A 25092-nucleotide genomic window follows, 5' to 3' on the forward strand; every position below is an offset into this window, starting at 1 on the left:
ATTACAACTTCTCCTTTGTTCCAGAATACGCCTCTGGCCTTCGAACCATCCCTGCATTTAATCTCTGTCCTTGCAGCCAGCCCTCCAACTAGTCTTGGATCAAAGTGTTGCTCTTCCTTCTCCACATTCATTTCCAGCTGTCCTGGCGAAGATGGTGACTTTGGAACTGGGACAATTTGACAACATCAAAAATGACTGGACAGATACTTCAATTGGCAAGGCACAGTCAGCTAAGGATGAATCATTGGTATATGGGATACTTGGAGATAGTGAGCACAGAGCAGATCGGCCAAAGTCCAGTTTCCATGTTGCATGGCTCCATAGCACCCTGTTTTTTAGTGAAACACTAATCATTCTGTGGTTGGAATTCTAGGGTTCAGACCCACTGGCTGTGAAGGGACAGTGAAAGATTTCCAAGTCAGGATGGTGTGTGACTTGGAGTGGAATGTGAGGGTGGTGGTATTTCCTTGTTCCCTTCAGTGGGAGAGGTGGGGGTTTGGGAGGGGCTGAGTGGTCTGCGTGAGTAACCCCAGTGTGTATTGTAGACGGTGCAGACTACAGACACTGTGAGCCGGTGGTGGGAGAGGTGGGGGAGGGAGGGGCTGAGTGGTCTGGGTGAGTAACCCCAGTGTGTATTGTAGACGGTGCAGACTGCAGACACTGTGAGCCGGTGGAGGGAGAGGTGGGGAGGGAGGGGCTGAGTGGTCTGGGTGAGTAACCCCAGTGTGTATTGTAGACGGTGCAGACTGCAGACACTGTGAGCCGGTGGAGGGAGAGGTGGGGGAGGGAGGGGCTGAGTGGTCTGGGTGAGTAACCCCAGTGTGTATTGTAGACGGTGTAGACTGCAGACTCTGTGAGCCGGTGGAGGGATAGGTGGGGGAGGGAGGGGCTGAGTGGTCTGGGTGAGTAACCCCAGTGGGTATTATAGACGGTGCAGACTGCAGACTCTGTGAGCCGGTGGAGGGAGAGGTGGGGAGGGAGGGGCTGAGTGGTCTGGGTGAGGAACCCCAGTGTGTATTGTAGACGGTGCAGACTGCAGACACTGTGAGCCGGTGGTGGGAGAGGTGGGGTTTGTGAGGGGCTGAGTGGTCTGGGTGAGTAACCCCAGTGTGTATTGTAGACGGTGCAGACTGCAGACACTGTGAGCCGGTGGAGGGAGAGGTGGGGTTTGTGAGGGGCTGAGTGGTCTGGGTGAGTAACCCCAGTGTGTATTGTAGACGGTGCAGACTGCAGACACTGCGAGCTGGTGGAGGGAGGGGATGTTTTGGGCTACGGAGGGCGTGCTGATTGAGTAGACACTGTGCATCGGTAGTGGAGAGAGGGGATGTTTCTGGCTGTGGATGGGGTGCTGATCGAGCAGACACTGCGAGCCGGTGGTGGGAGGGGATGTTTCGGGCTGTGGAGGGGGTGCTGATCGAGCAAACTGCTCTGTCCCGAACGGTGTCAAGCTCCTCGAGAGAAGTTGGGGCCACACTCACCCAGGCAAGTGGAGAGTTTTAAAGGGAATCTGAAGGCAGGTTTTATTTCACAGAGAGAGAGGGTGATAACTACAACTCATTGCCGTGGGGGTGAGGTTGAATCAGACACACTCACTATGTCTGAGCCATTTGATTAGACAAGTCAGGGAACGATACAGGCCTAATGAAGATATTAAGTCACATGGGATCCAGCTACATTGGTTAGTTGGTTAACTAATTTTACATTGGTTAGTTGGATAACTAATTTTACATTGGTTAGTTGGATAACTAATTGGCTTAGCATTAATAGAAGGCAGAGAGTAATGGTCTCCCTGTCTCTGTCCCTGCCTCTGTAACGCCCACCAGTCCCTACACCTCTCCTTGTCTCTGTAACCCCCTCTGGCCCCTATACCCCTCCCTGTCTCTGTAACCCCTCCAGCCCCTACACCCCTCCCTGTCTCTGTAACCCCTCCAGCCCCTACACCCTCCCTGTCTCTGTAACCCCTCCAGCCCCTACACCCCTCCCTGTCTCTGTAAACTTCTCCAGCCCCTACACCCCTCCCTGTCTCTGTAATCCCCCTCTGGCCCCTACACCCCTCCCTGTCTCTGTAACCCCCTACAGCCCCTACACCCCTCCCTGTCTCTGTAATCCCCTCAAACCCCTACACCCCTCCCTGTCTCTGTAAACTTCTCCAGCCCCTACACCCCTCCCTGTCTCTGTAATCCCACTCCGGCCCCTACACTCCTCCCTGTCCCTGTAACCCCTCCATCCCCTACACCCCTCCCTGTCCCTGTAACCCTTCCAGCCCCTACACCCCTACCTGTCTCTGTAACCCCTCCAGCCCCTACACCCCTCCCTGTCTCTGTAAACTTCTCCAGCCCCTACACCCCTCCCTGTCTCTGTAACCCCCTCTGACCCCTACACCCCTCCCTGTCTCTGTAACCCCCTCCAGCCCCTACACCCCTCCCTGCCTCTGTAACCCCCTCCAGTCCCTATTCACCGGCCCAACTCTGTAAAAAGGCTTTTAGACAGGCACAGGGATAGGAACAGTTTGCAAGCATGTTGGTTAAACACAGGTAAGTGGTACTGGCGTAGTCTGGAACCAAAATCAGCAGAGAGAGGTTGGGTTGAATGGCTTTTTTACTATTTCACTCTGTGACTAATTAAACCAGAACCTGTGTGTTGTCCTGAGTGTGTCAGCTTCTAAAGGACTAGCCTGCCTTTCTCTATGAAGCACTGTCCTGCAGAATCGATGCTGGGAAGTGCATCCCAGGTCATCGTTGAGCTGAGTCTCTGTGGGGTGGTCACTACCAACCCGCAAAGTTTCACTCTCACAGATTCCATGCTTCAGGGGAAGGAATCATTTCCTCATTTAATCCCAATGATCCCTGGGCAGCATAAATCATCATGGCGGCCCATCAGCGTCGTGGGGATGGAATGGCTCCTGGAAGTGAGTTATGGGTCAGAATTTAATTCAGAAGTTCGGATGGTTTAGAGAGACGATAATTTCACATTGCTTACTGAATCACACCTCTTTACTATTAATGGTCTTGCTGCTGATTCAGGGGTCATGACTCCAACACAAGTGTACAGATCCAGACGGACACCCCAGTGCACAGATCGAGAGAGACTGTGTCAGAGTACAGACCAAGACAGACTTTACCATTGTGCGGATCCAGAGAGACAGTCCCAGTGTACAGATCTGGACAGTCTGTCCCAGTGGACAGATCCAAACAGTCTGTCCCAGTGGGCAGATTCAAGCAGACTGACCTGGTGTAAGGATCCAGACACACTGTCCCAGTGTACAGATCCAGATAGACTTCTCCAGGCAGACTGTCCTGGTGTAAGGATCCAGACACACTGTCCCAGTGTACAGATCCAGATAGACTTCTCCAGTGTACAGATCCAGACGGACACCCTAGTGTACAGATCGAGAGAAACTGTATCAGAGTACAGATCCTGACAGGCTCTCCAGTGTACATACCCAGACACACTGTCCCAGTGTACAGATCCAGACAGACTGTCCCAGTGCACTGATTCAGACAGACTATTCCAGTACACAGATCCAGACAGCCTCACCCAGTGTACAATTCCAGGTAGACTGTACCAGTGTACAAATCCAGACAGATGGTCCCAGTGTACAATTCCAGACAGTCTCACCCGGTGCACAGATTCAGACAGACCATCCCAGTGTAAAGGTCCAGACACACTGTCCCACTGTACAGATCCAGACAGACTCACCCAGTGAACAATTCCAGGTAGACTATCCTAGTGTACAGATCCAGACAGACCTTCCCAGTGTACAAATCCAGACAGGCAGTCCAGTGTACAGATTCAGACAGACTGTCCCAGTGTGCAGATCCAGACAGACTGTCCCAGTGTACTGATCCAGTCAGATTCCACAGTGAACAGAATCAGGGCTTACTGCCCACCACTATGTAACTGTAACCAGTTATCAGGCCAAAGGTCCCTATCTGAAACACAGGGTTACACGGTAATCTCTTCCCACACAAAGAGTCTCTGGACCAGTCTCCAGTTTGTAATCCACTCTCAGGGATCTGTAATTCGATACTTAAACTCCATGAACCCCTGTATTAGATCCCAGCCTGTAACCCAGTCCCAGGGATCTGTTTTTCTATATATAAACCCTCTGAATCACTGGATTAGATCCCAGCCTGTAATCCATGACTGGGGTTCTACTTTTCTGTATATAACCCCCTGAACCACTGGATTAGCTCCTAGTTTGTAATTTAGTCCCAGAAATCTGCTCTCCTAAACATAAAGCTTCCAAATCCATGGATTAGGTCCCAGCCTGTAACCCACTTTTGGGGATCTGTTATTCTACATATAAGATTACAGCCCGTAATAGAGTGGTGGTTCTTTTATATTTAATATTCCACACCATGAGCCCCGGATTTGAACTCCGCTTGCATGTTACTGGGCTGGGTCAGTGATGCAGTCCGGTGCCTCCTCATCCTTTCCGAACACACTTTGGGCTATTCTTGCCCTGTGCAGTTGGCTCCAGAGAAGTAACTAGCAGCAGCAATCTCTGATGGACTGAATGGCCTGTGTAGTATATTTTCAGTGAATCTCACTGGAGCTGACATTTAGACAATGATCTAGCAATGCGAAGCGATCTAGACTGGAGGGCTTGTGGATTTCAGGAACACACAACCCCTCTCCCTGGCCAATGTAGAGACAGTGGGTTTGTGGATTTCAGGAACATACGATTCCTCTCCCTGTACACCAGACAGCCGTGTGGAGACAGTGGGTTTGTGGATTTCAGGAACACGCAATTCCTCTCCCTGTACACCAGATGGCTTTGTAGAGATGGGGATTTGTGGATTTCAGGAACACACAGCTCCTGTCCCTGTACACCAGACGGCTGTGTGGAGATGGGGGTTCAGGAACACACAGCTCCTGTCCCTGTACAGCAGATGGCCGTGAGGAGACAGAGGCTTTGTGGGGTTCTGGACCAGAGCTGTTCACAGACTAGATCTAACCTCTGCCACAGTTGCCCCGGGGGTGGGGGAGGGGGCAAGTCCCATCAGAACGGCAGACGCTTTGCATCAGAACTCTAGGCAAGGCAGGAACTTCCTCCTTCAATTGGCCTCTTCCTCTTTCCCTCTTTAGAGGACCAGAGCTGTAATTCATACAGTAAAGAAATACACTCTTTGTTCCATTTCCCTCTAGACCTTTCCTTTCCTGTTTGTCAAAGGTTTTAATGTAGCTGTCCCAACCACTTCCACGGGCAGCTCATTCCACTTACCAACCACTCTCCGGGTGAAGAAGTTACCCCTCACGTTCCTATTAAATCTCTGTATTCCCACCTTAACCTGCCCCCTCTAGTTATGATTCCCTAACCTCAGGAAATAGGCTGAGAGAATCTTCCCTCATTCCTCCCATGTTGACCCATCGCTTTCCCTTGCTCTTGGACAATCTGAAGGTCAGCTCCAGCAACTGGCCCATTTAAGAAACTCTTAGATGGGCACATGGATGACAGAAAACTGAAGGGCTATTTAGGAAGGAAGGGTTAGATTGATTTTAAAGTAAGTTATAAGGTCAGCACAACAATGTAGGCCGAAGGGCCTTGTACTGTGCTCTGGTGTTAATCTCTAGTGAAGTCCTCCGCCCCTTCATTTTCCTGACAAACTCCGATGAGAACATCCATCTTCACTCAAACCCCCTGAGGCTGGAACCGGAGCTGAATGTCTAGAGCACAGAATCTAATTAAACCTTACACTCTGCAGATTACGCCGACAGCTTCTGAAAAATTAAGGGTTTTTGTATTCACCTTTCAGTGAGTCACTGAGAGATGCCATTTCCTGCAGCCTCGCCAGATGTTTCATCGATTAAGCTTGGTCAGTGAATGAGAGCCCGCAGCCTGGCCCTTTCAACCTACATCGTCCTTCAACCTCAAAGAATGTTCCCTATTCCCACCAGTATCCATATAAGACCATAAGACACAGGAGCAGAATTAGTCCATTTGGCCCATCGAGTCTGCTCCACTATTTCATCATGGCTGATCCATTTCCCTCTCAGCCCCAATCTCCTGCCCTCGCCCCATATCCTTTCATGCCCTGACCAATCAAGAATCTATCTCCCTCTGCCTTAAATATACCAATGACTGGGCCTCCACAGCTGCCCGTGGCGATGAATTCCACAGATTCACCACTCTCTGGCTAAAGAAGTTCCTCCTCATCTCCACTCTAAATGGACGTCCCTCTATTTCGAGCTTGTGATCCCTGGTCTTAGACTTCCTCACCACAGGAAACATACTCTCCATATCCACTCTCTCGAGGCCTTTCAACATCCAGTAGGTTTCAATGAGATTACCCCTCAGTCTTCTGAGTTCCAGTGAGTCCAGGCCCAGAGCCATCAACCGCTCCTCCTATGACAAGTCTTTCAATTTTCATGAAACTCCTTTGAATCACTTAGGAGGAAGACTGCCCAATGTCAACACTCACCTATGAGCCTCTCGATTTAAGAACGAGGTCCACTTGTTCTGGACGCTAACTGTCCCAGAGGACAATCACTTCTCATCAACCTCACCAGGAGATCCCACCGTGCAGCCAGTGCCCCATTCTACACAGTTCACAGAACCCCTTAAATGAGGCAACATACAACATCCTCAGCACTTGATTCACGAGGGCACAGATGACCACAACTAAAGGGCAGAGGATGGAATCAGATGATGGATGTCCATGGATGTTCTGAGCTGGAAGGCCGTTCCTGTGCCACATAAGCCCAGGACACTCAGGATATCCCCAGAACCTGCTCCCCCTGCACACACCCCAAAGAGACGCCCCTCCCTGTCTCTATAAACCCCTCCGGTCCCTACACCCCTCCCTGTCTCTGTAAACCCCTCCGGTCCTGACACCCCTCGCTGTCTCTGTAACCCCCTCTGGCCCCTACACCCCTCCCTGTCTCTGTAACCCCCTCCAGCCCCTACACCCCTCCCTGTCTCTGTAACCCTCTTCAGCCCCTACACCCCTCCCTGTCTCTGTAACCCCCTCCACACCCTACACCCTTCCCTGTCTCTGTAACCCTCTCCGGCCCCTACACCCCTCCCTGTCTCTGTAACCCCCTCTGGCCCCTACACCCCTCCCTGTCTCTGTAACCCCCTCCAGCCCCTACACCCCTCCCTGTCTCTGTAACCCCCTCCAGCCCCTACACCCCTCCCTGTCTCTGTAATCCTCTCCAGTCCCAACACCCATCCCCATCTCTGTAACCCCCTCCAGTCCCAACACCCCTCCCTGTCTCTGTAACCCCCTCCAGTCCCTACACCCCTCCCTGTTTCTGTAACCCCCTCCAGCCCCTACACCCCTCCCTGTCTCTGTAACCCCCTCTGACCCCTACACCCCTCCCTGTCTCTGTAACCCCCTCCAGCCCCTTCACCCCTCCCTGTCTCTGTAACCCCCTCTGACCCCTACACCCCTCCCTGTCTCTGTAATCCTCTCCAGTCCCAACACCCCTCCCTGTCTCTGTAACCCCCTCCAGTCCCTACACCCCACCCTGTCTCTGTAACCCCCTCCGGCCCCTACACCCCTCCCTGTTTCTATAACTTCTCTGGTCCTTACATCCCTCCCTGTCTCTGTAACTCCTTCTCATCTTTCACCCTTAACCCATGACCTTTGGTTGTAGTTCCACGTAACCTTAGTGGATAAAGCCTGCTTGCATTTACCCTGTCTATACCCCTCAGAATTTTGTACACCTCTAACAAATCTCCTCTCAATCTTCTAACTTCTGAGGAGCACAGTCCAAACCTCTTCCATTTTTCCTTTGACTCAGGTCCTCCAGACGTGGCAACATCCTTGTAAACTTTCTCTGTACTCTTTCAACTTTACTGACTTCTTTCTTGTAGGTGGGTGGCTAAAACTGTGCAATACTCCAAGTGAGGTCTCACCAATGTCTTGTTCATCTTCGACATAACCTCCCAGCTCCTGTACTCAGTACATTGTTCGTATGCCAAAAGCCAAAAATGTGCCAAAAGCTTTCTTTATGACCTTATCCAACAGTGATGCCACTTTTAATGAATTATACACCTGTATTCCTAGATCCTTTTGTTCTACCACTCCTCTGTGCCGTATCATTCACTGTGTAAGACTTTCCCTGGCTGGTCCTACCGAATTGCAATACACACTTGTCTGCAAAGTTCCATCTGCCGTTTTTCAGCCCATTTTCCCAGCTGGTGCAGATCCCTCTGCAAGCCATGATAAACCTCCTCGCTGTCCACTACACCCCAATCGTGGAATCGTCCAGAAACGATTAGCCGCATTATCATCTAGATCATTGATAGAGATGACAAACAACAACGGACCCAGCACTGATCGCTGAGGCACTCCACCAGTCACAGGCCTCCAGTCAGAGAGGCTACCATCTACTACCACACTCTGGCTTCTCCCACAAAGCCGATGTCTAATCCAATTTACTACCTCATCCTGAATGCTGAGCGACCGAACCTTCTTGACCAGCCTCCCATGTGGGACCTTGTCAGATGCCTTGCTAAAGTCCTTGTAGACACCATCCACTGCCTTGCCTTCATCCACTTTCCTGGTAACTCTTTAAGATTGGTTAGACATGACTTACCACACAAGAAGCCATGATGACTATGCTTAATCACTCCATGTCTATCCAAACACTTATATATTGGGTCCCTTAGAATACATTCCAATAACTTTCCCACAACTGATGTCAGACTCACTGGCCTATAATATCCTCATTTTGGTTTAGAGCCTTTCTTAAACAGCAGAACAACACTGGCTATCCTCCAATCCTCAAGTACCTTTCCTGTTGCTAAGGTTGATTTAACTATCTCTGCAAGGGCCACACATCAAAGTTGCTGGTGAACGCAGCAGGCCAAGCAGCATCTGTAGGAAGAGGTGTAGTCGACGTTTCAGGCCGAGACCGCCTGAAACGTTGACTGCACCTCTTCCTACAGATGCTGCTTGGCCTGCTGCGTTCACCAGCAACTTTGATGTGTGTTGCTTGAATTTCCAGCATCTGCAGAATTCCTGTTGTCTGCAAGGTCCACAGTCATTTCTGCCTTCCACAGGGTTCAATAGAACACCTAGTCAGACCCTGGTGATTGAACCACCCTGATTTGCCTCAGGACAGCAAACATCTCCTCCTCTGTAATCTGTAGAAGGACCATGAACTCACTGCTGCTTTGCCTCACTATAGACTCTGTGTCCGTCTTCTGAGTGAATACAGATACAAAAAATCCATTTAAGATCTCCCCCATCTGTTTTGGCTCCACCATTCTGATCTTCCAGAGGACCAGTTCTGTCCCTTGCAATCCTTTTGCTATTAACATATGTGCAGAATGCTTTAGGATTCTCCTTCACCTTGTCTGCAAGACCAACTTTATGCCTTCTTTCAGCTCTCCTGATTATTTTCTGAAGCGCTCTCTTACCCTTCTCATACTTCTTAAACAAATATGCACCTCCTTTTTTTTCTTTTCCAGAGCCTCAATATCTCTTGAAATCTAAGGTTCTCTACACTTGTTATAAGACCCTAAGACATAGAAGGAATTTTGCCATTCAGCCCAACGAGTCTGCTCCACCATTCCATCATGGCGGATCCCGGATCCCACTCAACCCCATACACCCTTCTTGCCATATCCTTTGATGCCCTGACCGATCAGGAAACGAGGAACTTCTGCTTTAAATATATGCACAGACTTGGCCTCCATTGCAGTTTGTGGCAGAGCATTCCACAGATTTACTACTCTCTGCGTAAAAAAATTCCTCCTTACTTCCATTCTAAAGGGTCGTCCCTCAATTTTGAGGCTCTGCCCTCTAGTCTAGTTCTGGATACCCCGACTGTAGGAAACATCATCTCCACATCCACCCTATCTAGTACTTTCAACATTCGATAGGTTTCAATGAGATTCCCCCACCCCCCCGCCACATTCTCCTAAATTCCAGTGGGTACAGGCCCAAAGCTGCCAAATGCTCCTCATATGTTAACCCCATCATTCCCAGAATCATCCTCGTGAACCTCCTCTGGATTCTATCAAATAACAACATATCTCTTCTGAGATATGAGGCCCAAATCTGTATCTTTACATTTTATTCTGACAACCTTTTAATCTTTGTACTCTCAGAGTTTCATTTTTGAGGGCTTCCCACTTAACCAAGTACACCTTTGCCAGAAAACAGCCTGTCCTAATCCACACTTGCCAGATTGTTACTGTTACCAACAAAATTGGCCTTTTTCCAATTTAGAACCTCAACCTGCCCTCAACCTTTCATCTTGCACATTTACTTTGAAACTAACGACATCGTGATCACTAAATGCAAAGTGCCACCTGCCCTGTCTCATTCTCTATTGGGGCACATCAAGTATCACACACTCTCTTGTTGGGACTTCGATATACTGATTAAGGAAACTTTCCCAAACACACTTGACAAACTCTATTCCATCTAGTCCTCTTACATTATGGGTGTCCTAGTCAATGTGTGAAAAGTTAAAATCACCTACTATAACAACCTTATGTTTCTTGCAAACTTGTTGCTCTAAATCCCTCGGACTGTTGGGTGGTCTGTAATACAACCCCATTAGCATGGTCATACATTTCTTATTTCTCAGTTCCACCCATAACACCTCACTAGATGGTAGATGTTCAGATGTTCTGTCCTGACTGAACACTGCTGTGACATCTTTGTCTAGTAACGCCATCCCTCCCACTCTGTCACATCTAAAACATTGGAACCCCAGGATACTGAGCTGTCAGTTTTGCCCCTCCTGCAAACAAGTCTCACTAATGGCCACAATATCATAATTCCAGGTGTTGATCCATGCCCTGATCTCATCCACCTTTCCTACAATGCTTCTTGCATTGAAATATATGCAGCTCAGTACCTTAATCGCACCTTCTCAACCTTCTGATTCTTAAATTTGAGGTCTTACCAACATCTGTCTCCACAACCTCTTTGCTAACTGTCTGGCGTTCTAGTTCCCACCCGCCTGCAACTCGAGTTTAAATCCCACTGTGCAGCGTTAGCAAACTTTCCCACTAGGATATTGGTCCCCTTCCAGTTCGGGTGCAAACCATCTCTTCTGTACAGGCCCCACCTCCCTGGAAAAGAGCCCAATGATCCAAATATCTGAAGCCCTCCCTTCTACACCAATCCCTTAGCCACATGTTAAATTGTCTAATCTTCCTATTTCTGGCCTCATTAACACGTGGCACGGGTAGCAATCCTGAGATTACAACTCTGGAGGTCCTGCTTTTTAATGTAACACTTAACTCCCTGAACTTCCATACAGAACCTTGTTACTCATCCGACCTTTGACCAGTACCTATGTGGACCATGACCTCTGTCTGTCCCAATCCCACTTGAGAATGCTGAGGATCTGATCTAAATGTGTCCCAGACCCTGGTACCCAGGAGGCAACATACCATTTAGGGATCTCATTCTTGTCAACAGAACCTCCTTTCTGTCCCCCTAACTAATGATTCCCCTCTCACCACAGCGTGCCTCTTCTCCCGACTTCCCTTCTGCGTCACAGAGCCAGAATCAGTGGCAGAGACCTAACCACCATGACTTTGCTCTACTAGGTCTTCCTTTCAACAGTATCTAAAGTGATAAAGATGTTGTTGAAGGGGATGGCTCACAGGCATATTCTGCAATAGCTCCTTAATCTCCGCTTCCTGACTGTCACCTAGTTTCCTGTGTCCTGCACGTTAGGTGTAACTACCTCTCCTTATGTCCAATCTATCACTCCTTCAGCCTCTCGAATGATCTACAATCCATCCAGTTCCAGTTCCAGTTCCAAATCTTTAACGTGAAATTTTGGAAGCTGCAGCTGGATGCACTCCTTGCAGGTGTAGTTGTCAAGGTCACTGGAGGTCTCCCTGCCTTCTCACACTAGCAAGCGGAGCAATCCACTATCCTGCCTGGCATCCCTACTGTCCTAACTGAGCAAGGAAGAAGAAAATGGTAAAAAAAAACTCAACCTACAACTCTTTTTTGCCTTCTCTAGCTAAAGCCTCAAAATCTACTCACTGCCTCCGTCCACTCCATCGATAACCAGTCTGCTTGCCCCTGACTTACCTTAATTTGTTCTTGCTAATCAATCCCAAATGCTAATTGGCCATGAGTCTCTGCTTTTAAGACTCAACATGCATACTAAAGTGAATTTCATCCTCCCAAGCTTCTGATCTCTGTAACTGGCCACTTCTTAAAGCTCCAAAAAACTGGCGAGAGTTGATGCCTTCAAGACTTGATCAGTGAACCTGAGTGAATTACATTCAAACAACTTCTGATCTTTCTGACTGCCGCTGCTCAAAGCTCCAGAAAATTGCCGCAACTCACCGCCTTTAATATTCGATCAGTGAATCTGAGTGCATTACATCCTCTCAAAATCCAGATCTCTCAGATAGGCTGCAGCTCAAAGCTTTACAATCTACATTACATATCCACAGCAGTAATTGATCCAGTATAAAACCTCCATTACATATCCACAGCAGTAATTGATCCAGTATAAAACGTTCATTACATATCCACAGCAGTAATCGATCTAGTATATAATCTCCATCACATATCCACAGCAGTAACTGATCCAATTTAAAATCTCCATTACATATCCACAGAAGCAATCAATCCAGTGTGCAATCCACATTACATACCCACAGCAGTAATTGATCCAGTCTACAATCTAAATTACATACCCACAGCAGTAATTGATCCAGTCTGCAATCTAAATTACATATCCTCAGCTGTAATCGATCCAGTGTGTAATCTAAATTACATACCCACAGCTGTAATCGATCAGTCTACAATCCACATTACCTATCTATAGCAGTGATCAGTCCAGTCTACAATCTCCATTCCATATCCACAGCAGTAATCATAGAAACAGAGAAATCTAAAGCAGGTTACAGACCCTTCGGCCCACAATGTTGTGCCGACCATGTAACCTCCTCTAGAAGGTGCCTAGAATTTCCCTACTGCATAGCCCTCTATTTTTCTAAGCTCCATGTACCTATCTAGGAGCCTCTTAAAAGTCCCTATTGTATCCACCTCTACCACCTTCGCCGGCAGTCCATTCCACGCACCCACCACTCTCTGTGTGAATAAAAACTACCTCTGACATCTCCCTTGTACCTACTTCCAAGCATCTCAAAACTTTGCCCCCTCATGTTAGCCATTTCAGCCCTGGGGAATAACCTCAAAACACCTCAATCAGGTCACTTCTCATCCTCCGTCACTTCAATGAGAAAAAGCCAAGTTCACTCAACCTATTCCCATAAGGCATGCTCTCCAATTCAGGCAACATCCTTGTAAATCTCCTCTGCACTCTCTCTATAGTATCCACATCCTTCCTGTAGTGAGGTGACCAGAACTGAATGCAGTACTCCAAATGGGGTCTAACTATGGTCTTATATAGCTGTAACATTACCTCACAATCCTCAGTCCCACAGTTGATGAAGGGCATCACACCATAAGCCTTCTTAACAACACTGTCAACTGCGTAGTAGCTTTTGTGTCCTATGAACACGAACTCTAAGGTCTCACTGATCCTTCACACTGCCAAGTAATATATATTATTTATATTAATAATATATAACATTAACAATATATTTTGTCTTCAGATTTGACCAACTGAAATGAACTACTTCGCATTTATCTGGGTTCATTCCGTCTGCCACTTCTCAGCCCAGTTCTGCATCCTATCAATGTTGTAGAAACGTAGAACATAGAAAAGCTACAGCACAATACAGGCCCTTCGGCCCACAAAGCTGTGCCGAACACGTCCTTACCTTAGAACTACCTAGGATCCATAGCCCTCTATTTTTCTGAGCTCCATGTAGCCATCCAGGAGTCTCTTAAAAGACCCTATTGTTTTCCCCTCCACCACCGCTGCCAGCAGGCCATTCCATACACTCACCACTCTCTGAATAAAAAACTTACCCCTGACATCTCCTCTGTACCTACTTCTGAGCACCTTAAAACTATGCCCCCTCGTGCTAGCCATTTCAGCCCTGGGGAAAAGCCTCTGATTATCCACACAATCAATGCCTCTCATCATCTTATACACCTCTATCAGGTCACCTCTCGCTCCAAGGAGAAAAGGCCGAGTTCACTCAACCTATTCTCATAAGGCATGCTCCCCAATCCAGGCAACATCCTTGTAAATCTCCTCTGCACCCTTTCTATGGTTTCCACGTTCTTCTTGTAGTGAGGCGATCAAAATTGAGCACAATACTCCAAGTGGGGCCTGACCAGGGTCCTATATAGATGCAACATTACCTCTCGGCTCTTAAACTCAATCCCATGATTGATGAAGGCCAATACACCATATGCCTTCTTAACCACAGAGTCAACCTGCGCAGATGCTTTGAGCGTCCTATGGACTCAGACCCCAAGATCCCCCGATCCTCCACACTGCCAAGAGTCTTACCATTAATAGTATATTCTGCCATCATATTTGACCTACCAAAATGAACCACCTCACACTTATCTGGGTTGAACTCCATCTGCCACTTCTCAGCCCAGTTTTGCATCCTATCAATGTCCCGCTGTAACCTCTGACAGCCCTCCACACTATCCACAACACCTCCAACCTTTTTGTCATCAGCAAATTTACTAACCCAACCCTCCACTTCCTCATCCAGGTCATTTATAAAATCACAAAGAGTAGGGGTCCTAGAACAGATCCCTGAGGCACACCACTGGTCACCGACCTCCATGCAGAACATGACCTGTCTACAACTACCCTTTGCCTTCTGTGGGCAAGCCAGTTCCGGATCCACAAAGCAATGTCCCCTTGGATCCCATGCCTCCTTACTTTCTCAATAAGCCTTGCATGGAGTACCTTATCAAATGCCTTACTGAAATCCATATACACTACATCCACTGCTCTACCTTCATCAATGTGCTTTGTTACATCCTCAAAGAATTCAATCAGGCTCATAAGCACTTGACAAAGCCATCTTGACTATTCAAAATCAGATTATATCTCTCCAAATATTCACAAATCCTGCCTCTCAGGATCTTCTCAACAACTTGCCCACCACTGAAGTCAGACTCACTGGGCTATAATTTCCTTGGTTATCTCTACTCCCTTTCTTGAACAAGGGAACAACGTTTGCAACCTTCCAATCCTCTCCTACTTTTCCTTTCCCTATTGATGATGCAAGGATCATCACCAGAGGCTAAGCAATCTCTTACCTCACTTACCATCATGGCCTGGGGTATACCTTGTCTGGTCCTGGCAAATTATCAAACTTAATACCATACAAAAGTTCCATTACGTCCTCTTTCTTAATGTCTATACACTCAACCGTTTCAATCTGCTGTAATTCATCCCCACAATTGCCAAGGTCCTTTTCACTGGTGAATACTGAAGCAAAATATTCATTAAGTACCTTTGCTGCCTCCTCCATCTCCATGCACACGTTTCCACTCTCGCTCCTGATTCGTCCTACCTTTCACGGCTCATCCTCTTGTAGAATGCCTTGGGGTTTTTCTTAATGCTGCTCGCCAAGGCCTTCTCATGGCCCCTTCTGCCTCTCCTAATTTCATTCTTGAGTTCCATCCTGGCGTCCATGTAATTTTCTAGAACTCTAACAGTACTTCGTTTCTAGAACCTTTCATAAACTTTTCTTTTCTTCTTAACTAGATTTTCTACATCCTTTGTACAGCATGGTTCTTCTACCCTACCATCATTTCCCTGTCTCAATGGAACATACCTATGCAGAACGCCATGCCAATGTTTCCTGAACACTTGCCACATATCCACAACGTTAATTGATCCAATCTACAAACTACATTACCTATCCACAACAGTATTTGATCCAGACTACAGTCCAAGTTATATTTCCAATCTGTTACATATCCACAGAAGTAATCGATTCAGTCTGCAATCTACATTACATATTACAGCAGTGATCAATCTAGTCTGCAATGTACATTACCTGTCCACAACAGTTATTGATCCAATCTACAATCTACATTACGTATTCACAACACTAACTGATCCAGTCTGCAATCTACATTACCTATCCACAGCAGTAATCGATCCAGTCTACAATATCCATTACATATCCACAGCAGTAATCATTCCATTCTGTAATCTACATTACATATCACAGCAGTAAATGATCCAATCTACAGCCCGCATTACATATCCACAGCAGTAATCAATCCAGTCTACAATCTCCATTACATTATTCACAGCAGTAATCAATCTAGTCTGCAATCTACATTACATATGCACAGCAGTAATCAAACAAGTGTGCAATCTACATTACAAACCTGCAATAATAATTAATCCAATGTGCAATCTATATTACATATCCAAAGCATTAATAGACCCAGTCAGCAATCTCTACTATATATCCAGAGTAGTAATTGACCCAGTTTCGAATCGACATTATATGCCCACAGTGGTAATTGATCCAGTCTACAAACTACATTTAATATCCACAGCAGTAATCAATTCAATGTGCAATCTACATTCCATATCCACAGCAGTAATCCATCCTATGTTACCATATAATATGTTATATGTGCAATCTACATTACATACCCAAAGCAGTAATTGATCCAGTATGCAGTCTACATTACATCCCCACAGCAGTAATCGATCTATGTGCAATCTACATTACATATGCATAGCAGTAATGAATACAGTCTACAATCTACATTACATACCCACAGCAGTAATCGTTCCAGTGTATAGACATTACATACCCACAGCAGTAATCGATCCAGTGTGTAATCAACATTACATACCCACAGCAGTAATCGATCCAGTGTGTAATCGACATTACATACCCAAAGCAGTAATCGGTCTAGTGTGTAATCTACATTACATTCCCAAAGCAGTAATCGATCCAGTATGCAATCTACATTACGTAACCACAGCAGTAATAAATCCAGGCTACAATCTACATTACATATCCAGTAATAAATCCAGTCTACAAACTACATTCCGTATCCACAGCAGTAATCGATCCTGTGTGCAACCCACATTACATAGAAACAGAGAAAACCTACAGCACAATACAGGCCCTTCGACCCACAAAGCTGTGCCAAACATGTCCCTACTTTAGAACTACCTAGGCTTTACCCATAGCCCTCTATTTTTCTAAGCTCCATGTATCCATCCAGGGGTCTCTTAAAAGACCCTATCATTTCCGCCTCCACCACCGTCGCCGGCAGCCCATTCCACGCACTCTCCACTCTGTGTAAAAAAACTTACCCCTGACACCTCCTATGTACCTACTTCCGAGCACCTTAAACTATGCCCTCTCATGTTAGCCAATTCAGCCCTGGGAAAAAGCCTCTGACTATCCACCTGATCAATGCCTCTCATCATCTTATACACCTCTATCAGGTCACCTCTCATCCTCCATCGCTCCAAGGAGAAAAGGCCGAGTTCACTCAACCTTTTCTCATAAGGCATGCTCCCCAATCCAGGCAACATCCTTGTAAATCTCCTCTGCACTCTTTCTATGGCTTCCACATCCTTCCTGTAGTGAGGCAACCAGAACTGAGCACAGTACTCCATGTGGGGTCTGACCAGGGTCCTATACAGCTGTAACATTACCTCTCGACTCTTAACCTCAATCACATGATTGATGAAGGCCAATGCACCGTACGCCTTCTTAACCATAGAGTCAATCTGCGTAGCAGCTTTGAGTGTCCTATGGACTTGGACCCCAAGATCCCTCTGATCCTCCACACTGCCAAGAGTCTTACCATTAATACTATATTCTGCCATCATATTTGACCTACCAAAATGAACCACCTCACACTTATCTGGGTTGAACTCCATCTGCCACTTCTCAGCCCAGTTTTGCATCCTATCAATGTCCCACTGTAACCCCTGACAGCCCTCCACACTATCCACAACACCTCCAACCTTTGTGTCATCAACAAACTTACTAACCCAACCCTCCACTTCCTCATTCAGGTCATTTTAAAAAATCATGAAGAGTAGGGGGTCCCAGAACAGATCCCTGAGGCACCCCACTGGTCACTGACTTCCATGCAGAATATGACCTGTCTATACCGACAGCTGTAATGAATCCAGTGTGTCTGCATTACATAACCACAGCAGTAATCGATGCAGCCTACAATTTACATTACATATTCCAGCAGTAATCGATCTTGTGTGCAATCTACATTACATATTCCAGCAGTAATCAATCCTTGCTAAAATCTACATTATATTTCCACACAGTAATTGGTCCAAACTACAATCCATATTCCATATGCACAGCAATATTCGATCCTGTGTGCAATCTACATTACATATCACAACTGTAATCAATCCCATGTGCAATCTACATTACATACCCACAGCAGTGATTGATCCATGTGTAACTTACATTACATACCCACAGCAGTAATCGATCCGGTGTGTAATCTACAAGGGTGTGTGGGGTGTCAGGGAGGGGTAGCACCTCTGGTGGGGGAACATGTCGCGTCCTTTTCAAGGCAGTTAGCCCACCTTTGGTCCCCACCTGGCACTCAGCTCTCACCTGTGGCTCCCCGTAGCTGTTTGCATGCGACAGCAGCCACACCCCGGGCAACGGCTTCGACAAGCCGGCTAAACCAGGTGAGGGTAGCCGACGGGTCTCAAACCCTCGGTGAGATAGGGAGTTGTCTATCCCAGCATGTGAAGACAGACTCCGGCGGATTGAGCGGATGAGACCAATGGAAGGTCCAACGGTCAAGAAGGCAGTCTCTGCAAGCGTCGTGGAACGTGTAGAGCAGGACAAGACACAGGAGGCGTCCTGGTCATCCACTGTGCCTAGTCTCATCTCCAGCCGTCTCGACTCTGTCTTGCCACTGGATCCAGATGGGAATTGGGAAGAGAGAGTGAGGCTGATGCTGCGCAACTCTCCCTCACTTAAATCCAAATCATGGGCTAGTCTCGACACCACCAAATGGTGTCGAGGTCCTCATTGACGACGATGATGGACGAATACAATCTACATTACATACCAGCAGCAGTAATCCAAGCTCAGTGTACTTCAGTGCCTCAGGGGTTGTAGGTTGGGGCAGTGTGAAGACACACTGACGCACAGATACAGAGTGCCATGTTTGATCTGACTGCCTCTTTGGAGTGTGTACACGCTCATTGTGACCAAAGATTTGTTTATTGAAGTGGGTGACAGGGCCATTGTGAAATGCATCCGGAATCCGGATTGCATTTGAACGTGAGGATGATAAAAAATGTAAATTGAGTGTCAGCTCCAAGCTGATGGACCGATGTGCATGATAGGTTTTTCTACTGTTTCAGCACTCCTTCCTGCATACATCACAGACTGTGAGGGAGATGTAATGTCTCAGTGTCCTGTGAGATAATAATGTGAGACGTGTATCTGAGCCCAAAAGATATGGGACATTAACACGTAGTTGGAATACAATGAATCCACAGTAATTCAGCCAGGGTTGTCATGGCAGCCTGGATCAATACCAGCCCTGAAGAGATTTAGATGAAACTGCTGAGGGAGAAGAATAGATGCTGAGAGGAAACAAGCTTTCACACTGGCAGAGTAACATCCGGCAGAAGCTCACAGAGAAGGGCAGAACACTGACAGACATCCTCAATGAGGGACCCAGTGACAGTGAAACACTGCCTCACGGAGATCCAGTGTCAGTGAAACACTCCCTCACTGAGAGACACAGTGACAGTGAAACACTCCCTCTCTGAGAGACACAGTGACAGTGAAACACTCCCTCTCTGAGAGACACAGTGACAGTGAAACACTCCCTCAATGAGAGACACAGTGACAGTGAAACACTCCCTCACAGGGACACAGTGACAGTGAAACACTCCCTCACAGGGACACAGTGACAGTGAAACACTCCCTCACTGAGGGACCCAGTGACAGCGAAACACTCGCTCAATGAGGGATCCAGTGACAGTGAAATGCTCCCTCACTGAGGGCACAGTGACAGTGAAACACTCCCTCAATGAGGGACCCAGTGACAGTGAAACACTCCCTCAATGAGGGACCCAGTGACAGTGAAACACTCCCTCACTGAGAGACACAGTGACAGTGAAACACCCCCTCACTGAGGACACAGTGACAGTGAAACACTCCCTCACTGAGGACACAGTGACAGTGAAACACTCCCTCACTGAGGACACAGTGACAGTGAAACACTCCCTCACTGAGATCCAGTGACAGTGAAGCACTCCCTCACTGAGAGACACAGTGACAGTGAAACACTCCCTCACTGAGAGACACAGTGACAGTGAAACACTCCCTCGCTGAGGACACAGTGACAGTGAAACACTCCCTCACTGAGAGACACAGTGACAGTGAAACACTCCCTCTCTGAGGACACAGTGACAGTGAAACACTTCCTCACTGAGATCCAGTGTCAGTGAAACACTCCCTCGCTGAGGACACAGTGACAGTGAAACACTCCCTCACTGAGAGACACAGTGACAGTGAAACACTCCCTCACTGAGAGACACAGTGACAGTGAAACACTCCCTCTCTGAGGACACAGTGACAGTGAAACACTTCCTCACTGAGATCCAGTGTCAGTGAAACACTCCCTCGCTGAGGACACAGTGACAGTGAAACACTCCCTCAATGAGGGACCCAGTGACAGTGAAACACTCCCTCACTGAGATCCAGTGACAGTGAAGCACTCCCTCACTGAGAGACACAGTGACAGTGAAACACTCCCTCACTGAGAGACACAGTGACAGTGAAACACTCCCTCGCTGAGGACACAGTGACAGTGAAACACTCCCTCACTGAGAGACACAGTGACAGTGAAACACTCCCTCTCTGAGGACACAGTGACAGTGAAACACTTCCTCACTGAGATCCAGTGTCAGTGAAACACTCCCTCGCTGAGGACACAGTGACAGTGAAACACTCCCTCACTGAGAGACACAGTGACAGTGAAACACTCCCTCTCTGAGGACACAGTGACAGTGAAACACTTCCTCACTGAGATCCAGTGTCAGTGAAACACTCCCTCGCTGAGGACACAGTGACAGTGAAACACTCCCTCAATGAGGGACCCAGTGACAGTGAAACACTCCCTCACTGAGATCCAGTGACAGTGAAGCACTCCCTCACTGAGAGACACAGTGACAGTGAAACACTCCCTCACTGAGATCCAGTGACAGTGAAACACTCCCTCACTGAGAGACACAGTGACAGTGAAACACTCCCTCACTGAGAGACACAGTGACAGTGAAGCACTCCCTCACTGAGAGACACAGTGACAGTGAAACACTCCCTCACTGAGAGACACAGTGACAGTGAAACACTCCCTCGCTGAGGACACAGTGACAGTGAAACACTCCCTCACTGAGAGACACAGTGACAGTGAAACACTCCCTCACTGAGAGACACAGTGACAGTGAAACACTCCCTCGCTGAGGACACAGTGACAGTGAAACACTCCCTCACTGAGAGACACAGTGACAGTGAAACACTCCCTCTCTGAGGACACAGTGACAGTGAAACACTTCCTCACTGAGATCCAGTGTCAGTGAAACACTCCCTCGCTGAGGACACAGTGACAGTGAAACACTCCCTCAATGAGGGACCCAGTGACAGTGAAACACTCCCTCACTGAGGACACAGTGACAGTGAAACACTCCCTCACTGAGATCCAGTGACAGTGAAACACTCCCTCACTGAGAGACACAGTGACAGTGAAACACTCCCTCACTGAGTGACACAGTGACAGTGAGACACTCCCTCGCTGAGGACACAGTGACAGTGAAACACTCCCTCACTGAGAGACACAGTGACAGTGAAACACTCCCTCGCTGAGGACACAGTGACAGTGAAACACTCCCTCACTGAGATCCAGTGACAGTGAAGCACTCCCTCACTGAGAGACACAGTGACAGTGAAACACTCCCTCACTGAGATCCAGTGACAGTGAAGCACTCCCTCACTGAGAGACACAGTGACAGTGAAACACTCCCTCGCTGAGGACACAGTGACAGTGAAACTGTCCATCAGTAGTAAATAACCATTTTAGAGTGGCGTTTTGATGGCCAGTGCTACAGTGATTAGGTACTGCTGTGCAACCAGCTTTATAGCAACCAAGGCCATTCTGCGACCTTTGTACAACGGCTTCCTGTTTACCAGTTTTCTGTGTTATAGCTGCCTCAGTCAGAGGTCAGTGCACCTGCCTGGACTGAACTAAAATGTAAACCTCACAATACTCTTGTCCCTCCTCAGAACAAATTCCTTCTGCCTAGCCTCCTGTGATGGATTTCCCATTAACCTCTCCAACCTCTGCACCGGTAAATATCTTAGTGACACTCAGGATCTGGGTGTGGATCTGTGCTAAGCTGTTGTCTGACCCCTTCCTGCTGTCCAGCCCAACCCCTGTTCTGGACAGCGGAAAGGCTGACATGGCTCTGGTGCATGTTAGGAAAGGAAGAGGCAGAATTCAATCCTCTGAACGTTCCCTGAGCACCCCTCACCCTCGCCTAGACTCAGATCCCATGGGAGCTGCCACCAACAGCACAAAGAACTGATTACTGGCTGTGTTTAGGGCCGGGCCCAGCCGAGGCCCATTCATTCCGTCCACTGTTGATACTCCACTGTGAGCTTTGGGAAGAGTTTTCCACTGTCCACTACACCCCAGATGTGAAGCCCTCACCGTGTGGTGGGAAGCTGAGGAGGGGTGTAGTGAGTGGCTGGGTGGGTTGACGTCACTTACCTACAGGGTAGCGTTCATTGACGGGCCAGTTGTCGACCTGCAGGGTGGCGTTGCCCCCACTCCTCGTGAATCGTACCACGTGATACTTGCCATCGTTCACGACCACGTTCTTCTCTTCGATGACAATGTCATCTGTCCCCACGTTAAATATCACCTGGATCTTCCCTTGTTCCTGCAGGGGAAGACAGATAACGGGCAGTGTTAGGGTCAGGGTAACCATGGCTGAGCACAGAGTCACAGAGAACCAGGCCCACAGGCCCAAAGATTGATATGAATCAAGATCACCAATTGCCCTCATTTGACCCAAATCCCTCTAAATCTTTCCAATTCAGATACCTGTCCATATCACTTGAAACTTTTCCTATCCATATATCTGTCCATTTCCCTCTGAACCTTTCCTATCCATCTACCTGTCCATATCCCTCTAAACCTTTCCTATTCAGATAACTGTCAAAGAGTCTTTTTAAATATTGTTAATGTACTTGCCTCAACAACTTCCTCTGGCAGCTCGTTCTGTATACGGACCACCCTCGGGGTGAAGAAGTTGCCCCTCAGGGTCCTATTAAATCTCTCCCCTCTCACATTTAACCTGTGCCCTGTAGTTTGTGACTCCCCAGTCTTGGGAAAATGTCTGTGTTCATTCACCCTATCTGTGTCCCTCATGGTTCTATACACCTCTATAAGGTCACTCCTCAGTCCCCTACACCCTATCTGTGTCCCTCATGGTTCTATAAAATTCTGTAAGGTCACCCCTCAGTCCCCTAACACCCTATCTGTGTCCCTCGTGGTTCTACACACTTCTATAGGTCATTCCTCAGTCCCCTAACACCCTATCTGTGTCCCTCATGGTTCTATAAAACTCCGTAAGGTCACCCCTCACTCCAAGGAATAAAGTCCCACACTTCGCAGTCTCTTTCCATGCCTCAGTCCCTTGAATCCCAGTAACATTCTGGTAAATCTCCTTTGCAGTTTCCAGTTTGATGCAATCTACCTTCAATCCCTCAATTCCCTTCACGTGGAAGCTTAGGGAGGGTGTGGAGGAGATTTACTGGGATGCTGACTGTATCAGACAGCATGTCTTGTGAGGAGAGGCTGAGCGAGCTGGGGGTTTTCTCTTTGGAGCATAGAAGGATGAGAGTTGTACAAGATGATAAGCGGTACTGATCGAGCAGGTAATCAGAGACTTTTTCCCAGGGCAGAAATGGCTAACATGAGGAGGCATTGTTTTCCTCCAGTCTCTAAAACATCAGTGGCAGTTTAGGAACGCCTTGCCAGGAGTGGTGGTAGAGAGGGATATATTAGGAAGATTTAAGAAACTCTTCGATAGGCACGTGGATGATAGAAAAATGGAGGTTTGTGCAGGAGGTAAGGGTTCGATTGATCTTGGAGGAGGTTGAAGATCAGACCAACTCTGTGAGCCAAAGACCCTGCACTGCCCTCTAGTGTTCCATGATATCAACATCACCTGAGAGGCTGTGAGCTCATTGGCTGAATGGAGGACGGATGCTATCTCGATCTAACAGCACAAAACTGGGTAATTTCCACTTATCGCCTTTTATTTTCAGTAACGATGTCCCTGAGCAGATTTTCAAACCTCCTTAACCCAGTGAAAATATTTATCCCTCACTAGGGCATCTGTCCCTCAGTAAACACCACACAGAACAGCTCCTGATCAATGTTTACCCCTCATTGGGGCATCTGTCCCTCAGTAAATACCACACAGAGCGGGTTACCCCTCACTGGGGCATCTGTCCCTCAGTGAATACCACACAGAACAGCTCCTGATCAATGTTTATCCCTCACTGGGGCATCTGTCCCTCAGTGAATACCACACAGAACAGTTCCTGATCAATGTTTACCCCTCATTGGGGCATCTGTCCCTCAGTAAATACCACACAGAGCGGGTTACCCCTCACTGGGGCATCTGTTCCTCAGAAAATACCACACAGAGCAGCTCCCGATCAATGTTTACCCCTCACTGGGGCATCTGTCCCTCAGTGAATACCACACAGAGTGGCTCCCGATCACTGTTTACCCCTCACTGGGGCATCTGTCCCTCAGTAAATACCACACAGAACGGCTCCCGATCAATGTTTACCCCTCACTGGGGCATCTGTCCCTCAGTAAATACCACACAGAGCAGCTCCTGATCAATGTTTACCCCTCACTGGGGCATCTGTCCCTCAGTGAATACCACACAGAGTGGCTCCCGATCACTGTTTACCCCTCACTGGGGCATCTGTCCCTCAGTGAATACCACACAGAGCGGGTTACCCCTCACTGGGGCATCTGTCCCTCAGTGAATACCACACAGAGCAGCTCCCGATCAATGTTTACCCCTCACTGGGGCATCTGTGCTCAGTAAATACCACACAGAACAGCACCTCTTGAGGAGCTCAGCATTGTCCAGGAGGATAGAGTTCAGTCTATTGTGGAGGCAGCACCAATCATT

At 47.8% G+C, this 25092-nt stretch overlaps 1 protein-coding gene across 3 annotated transcripts in view; it reads right to left on the reverse strand.

The window, feature by feature from the left end:
* The window catches only part of LOC140188829 (neurexin-1-beta-like), a 531757-nt gene that overhangs the window by 162163 nt on the left and 344502 nt on the right, over window positions 1-25092 (reverse strand). For all 3 annotated transcript variants that reach the window (XM_072245481.1, XM_072245482.1, XM_072245483.1), the window contains exon 3: window positions 22641-22812. In XM_072245481.1, the coding sequence (XP_072101582.1) occupies window positions 22641-22812 (172 nt within the window). The remainder of the gene's footprint in view (window positions 1-22640; window positions 22813-25092) is intronic.

This window comes from Mobula birostris, chromosome 28 (genome assembly GCF_030028105.1).
Source record: "Mobula birostris isolate sMobBir1 chromosome 28, sMobBir1.hap1, whole genome shotgun sequence".
Lineage (NCBI taxonomy): Eukaryota > Metazoa > Chordata > Chondrichthyes > Myliobatiformes > Myliobatidae > Mobula > Mobula birostris.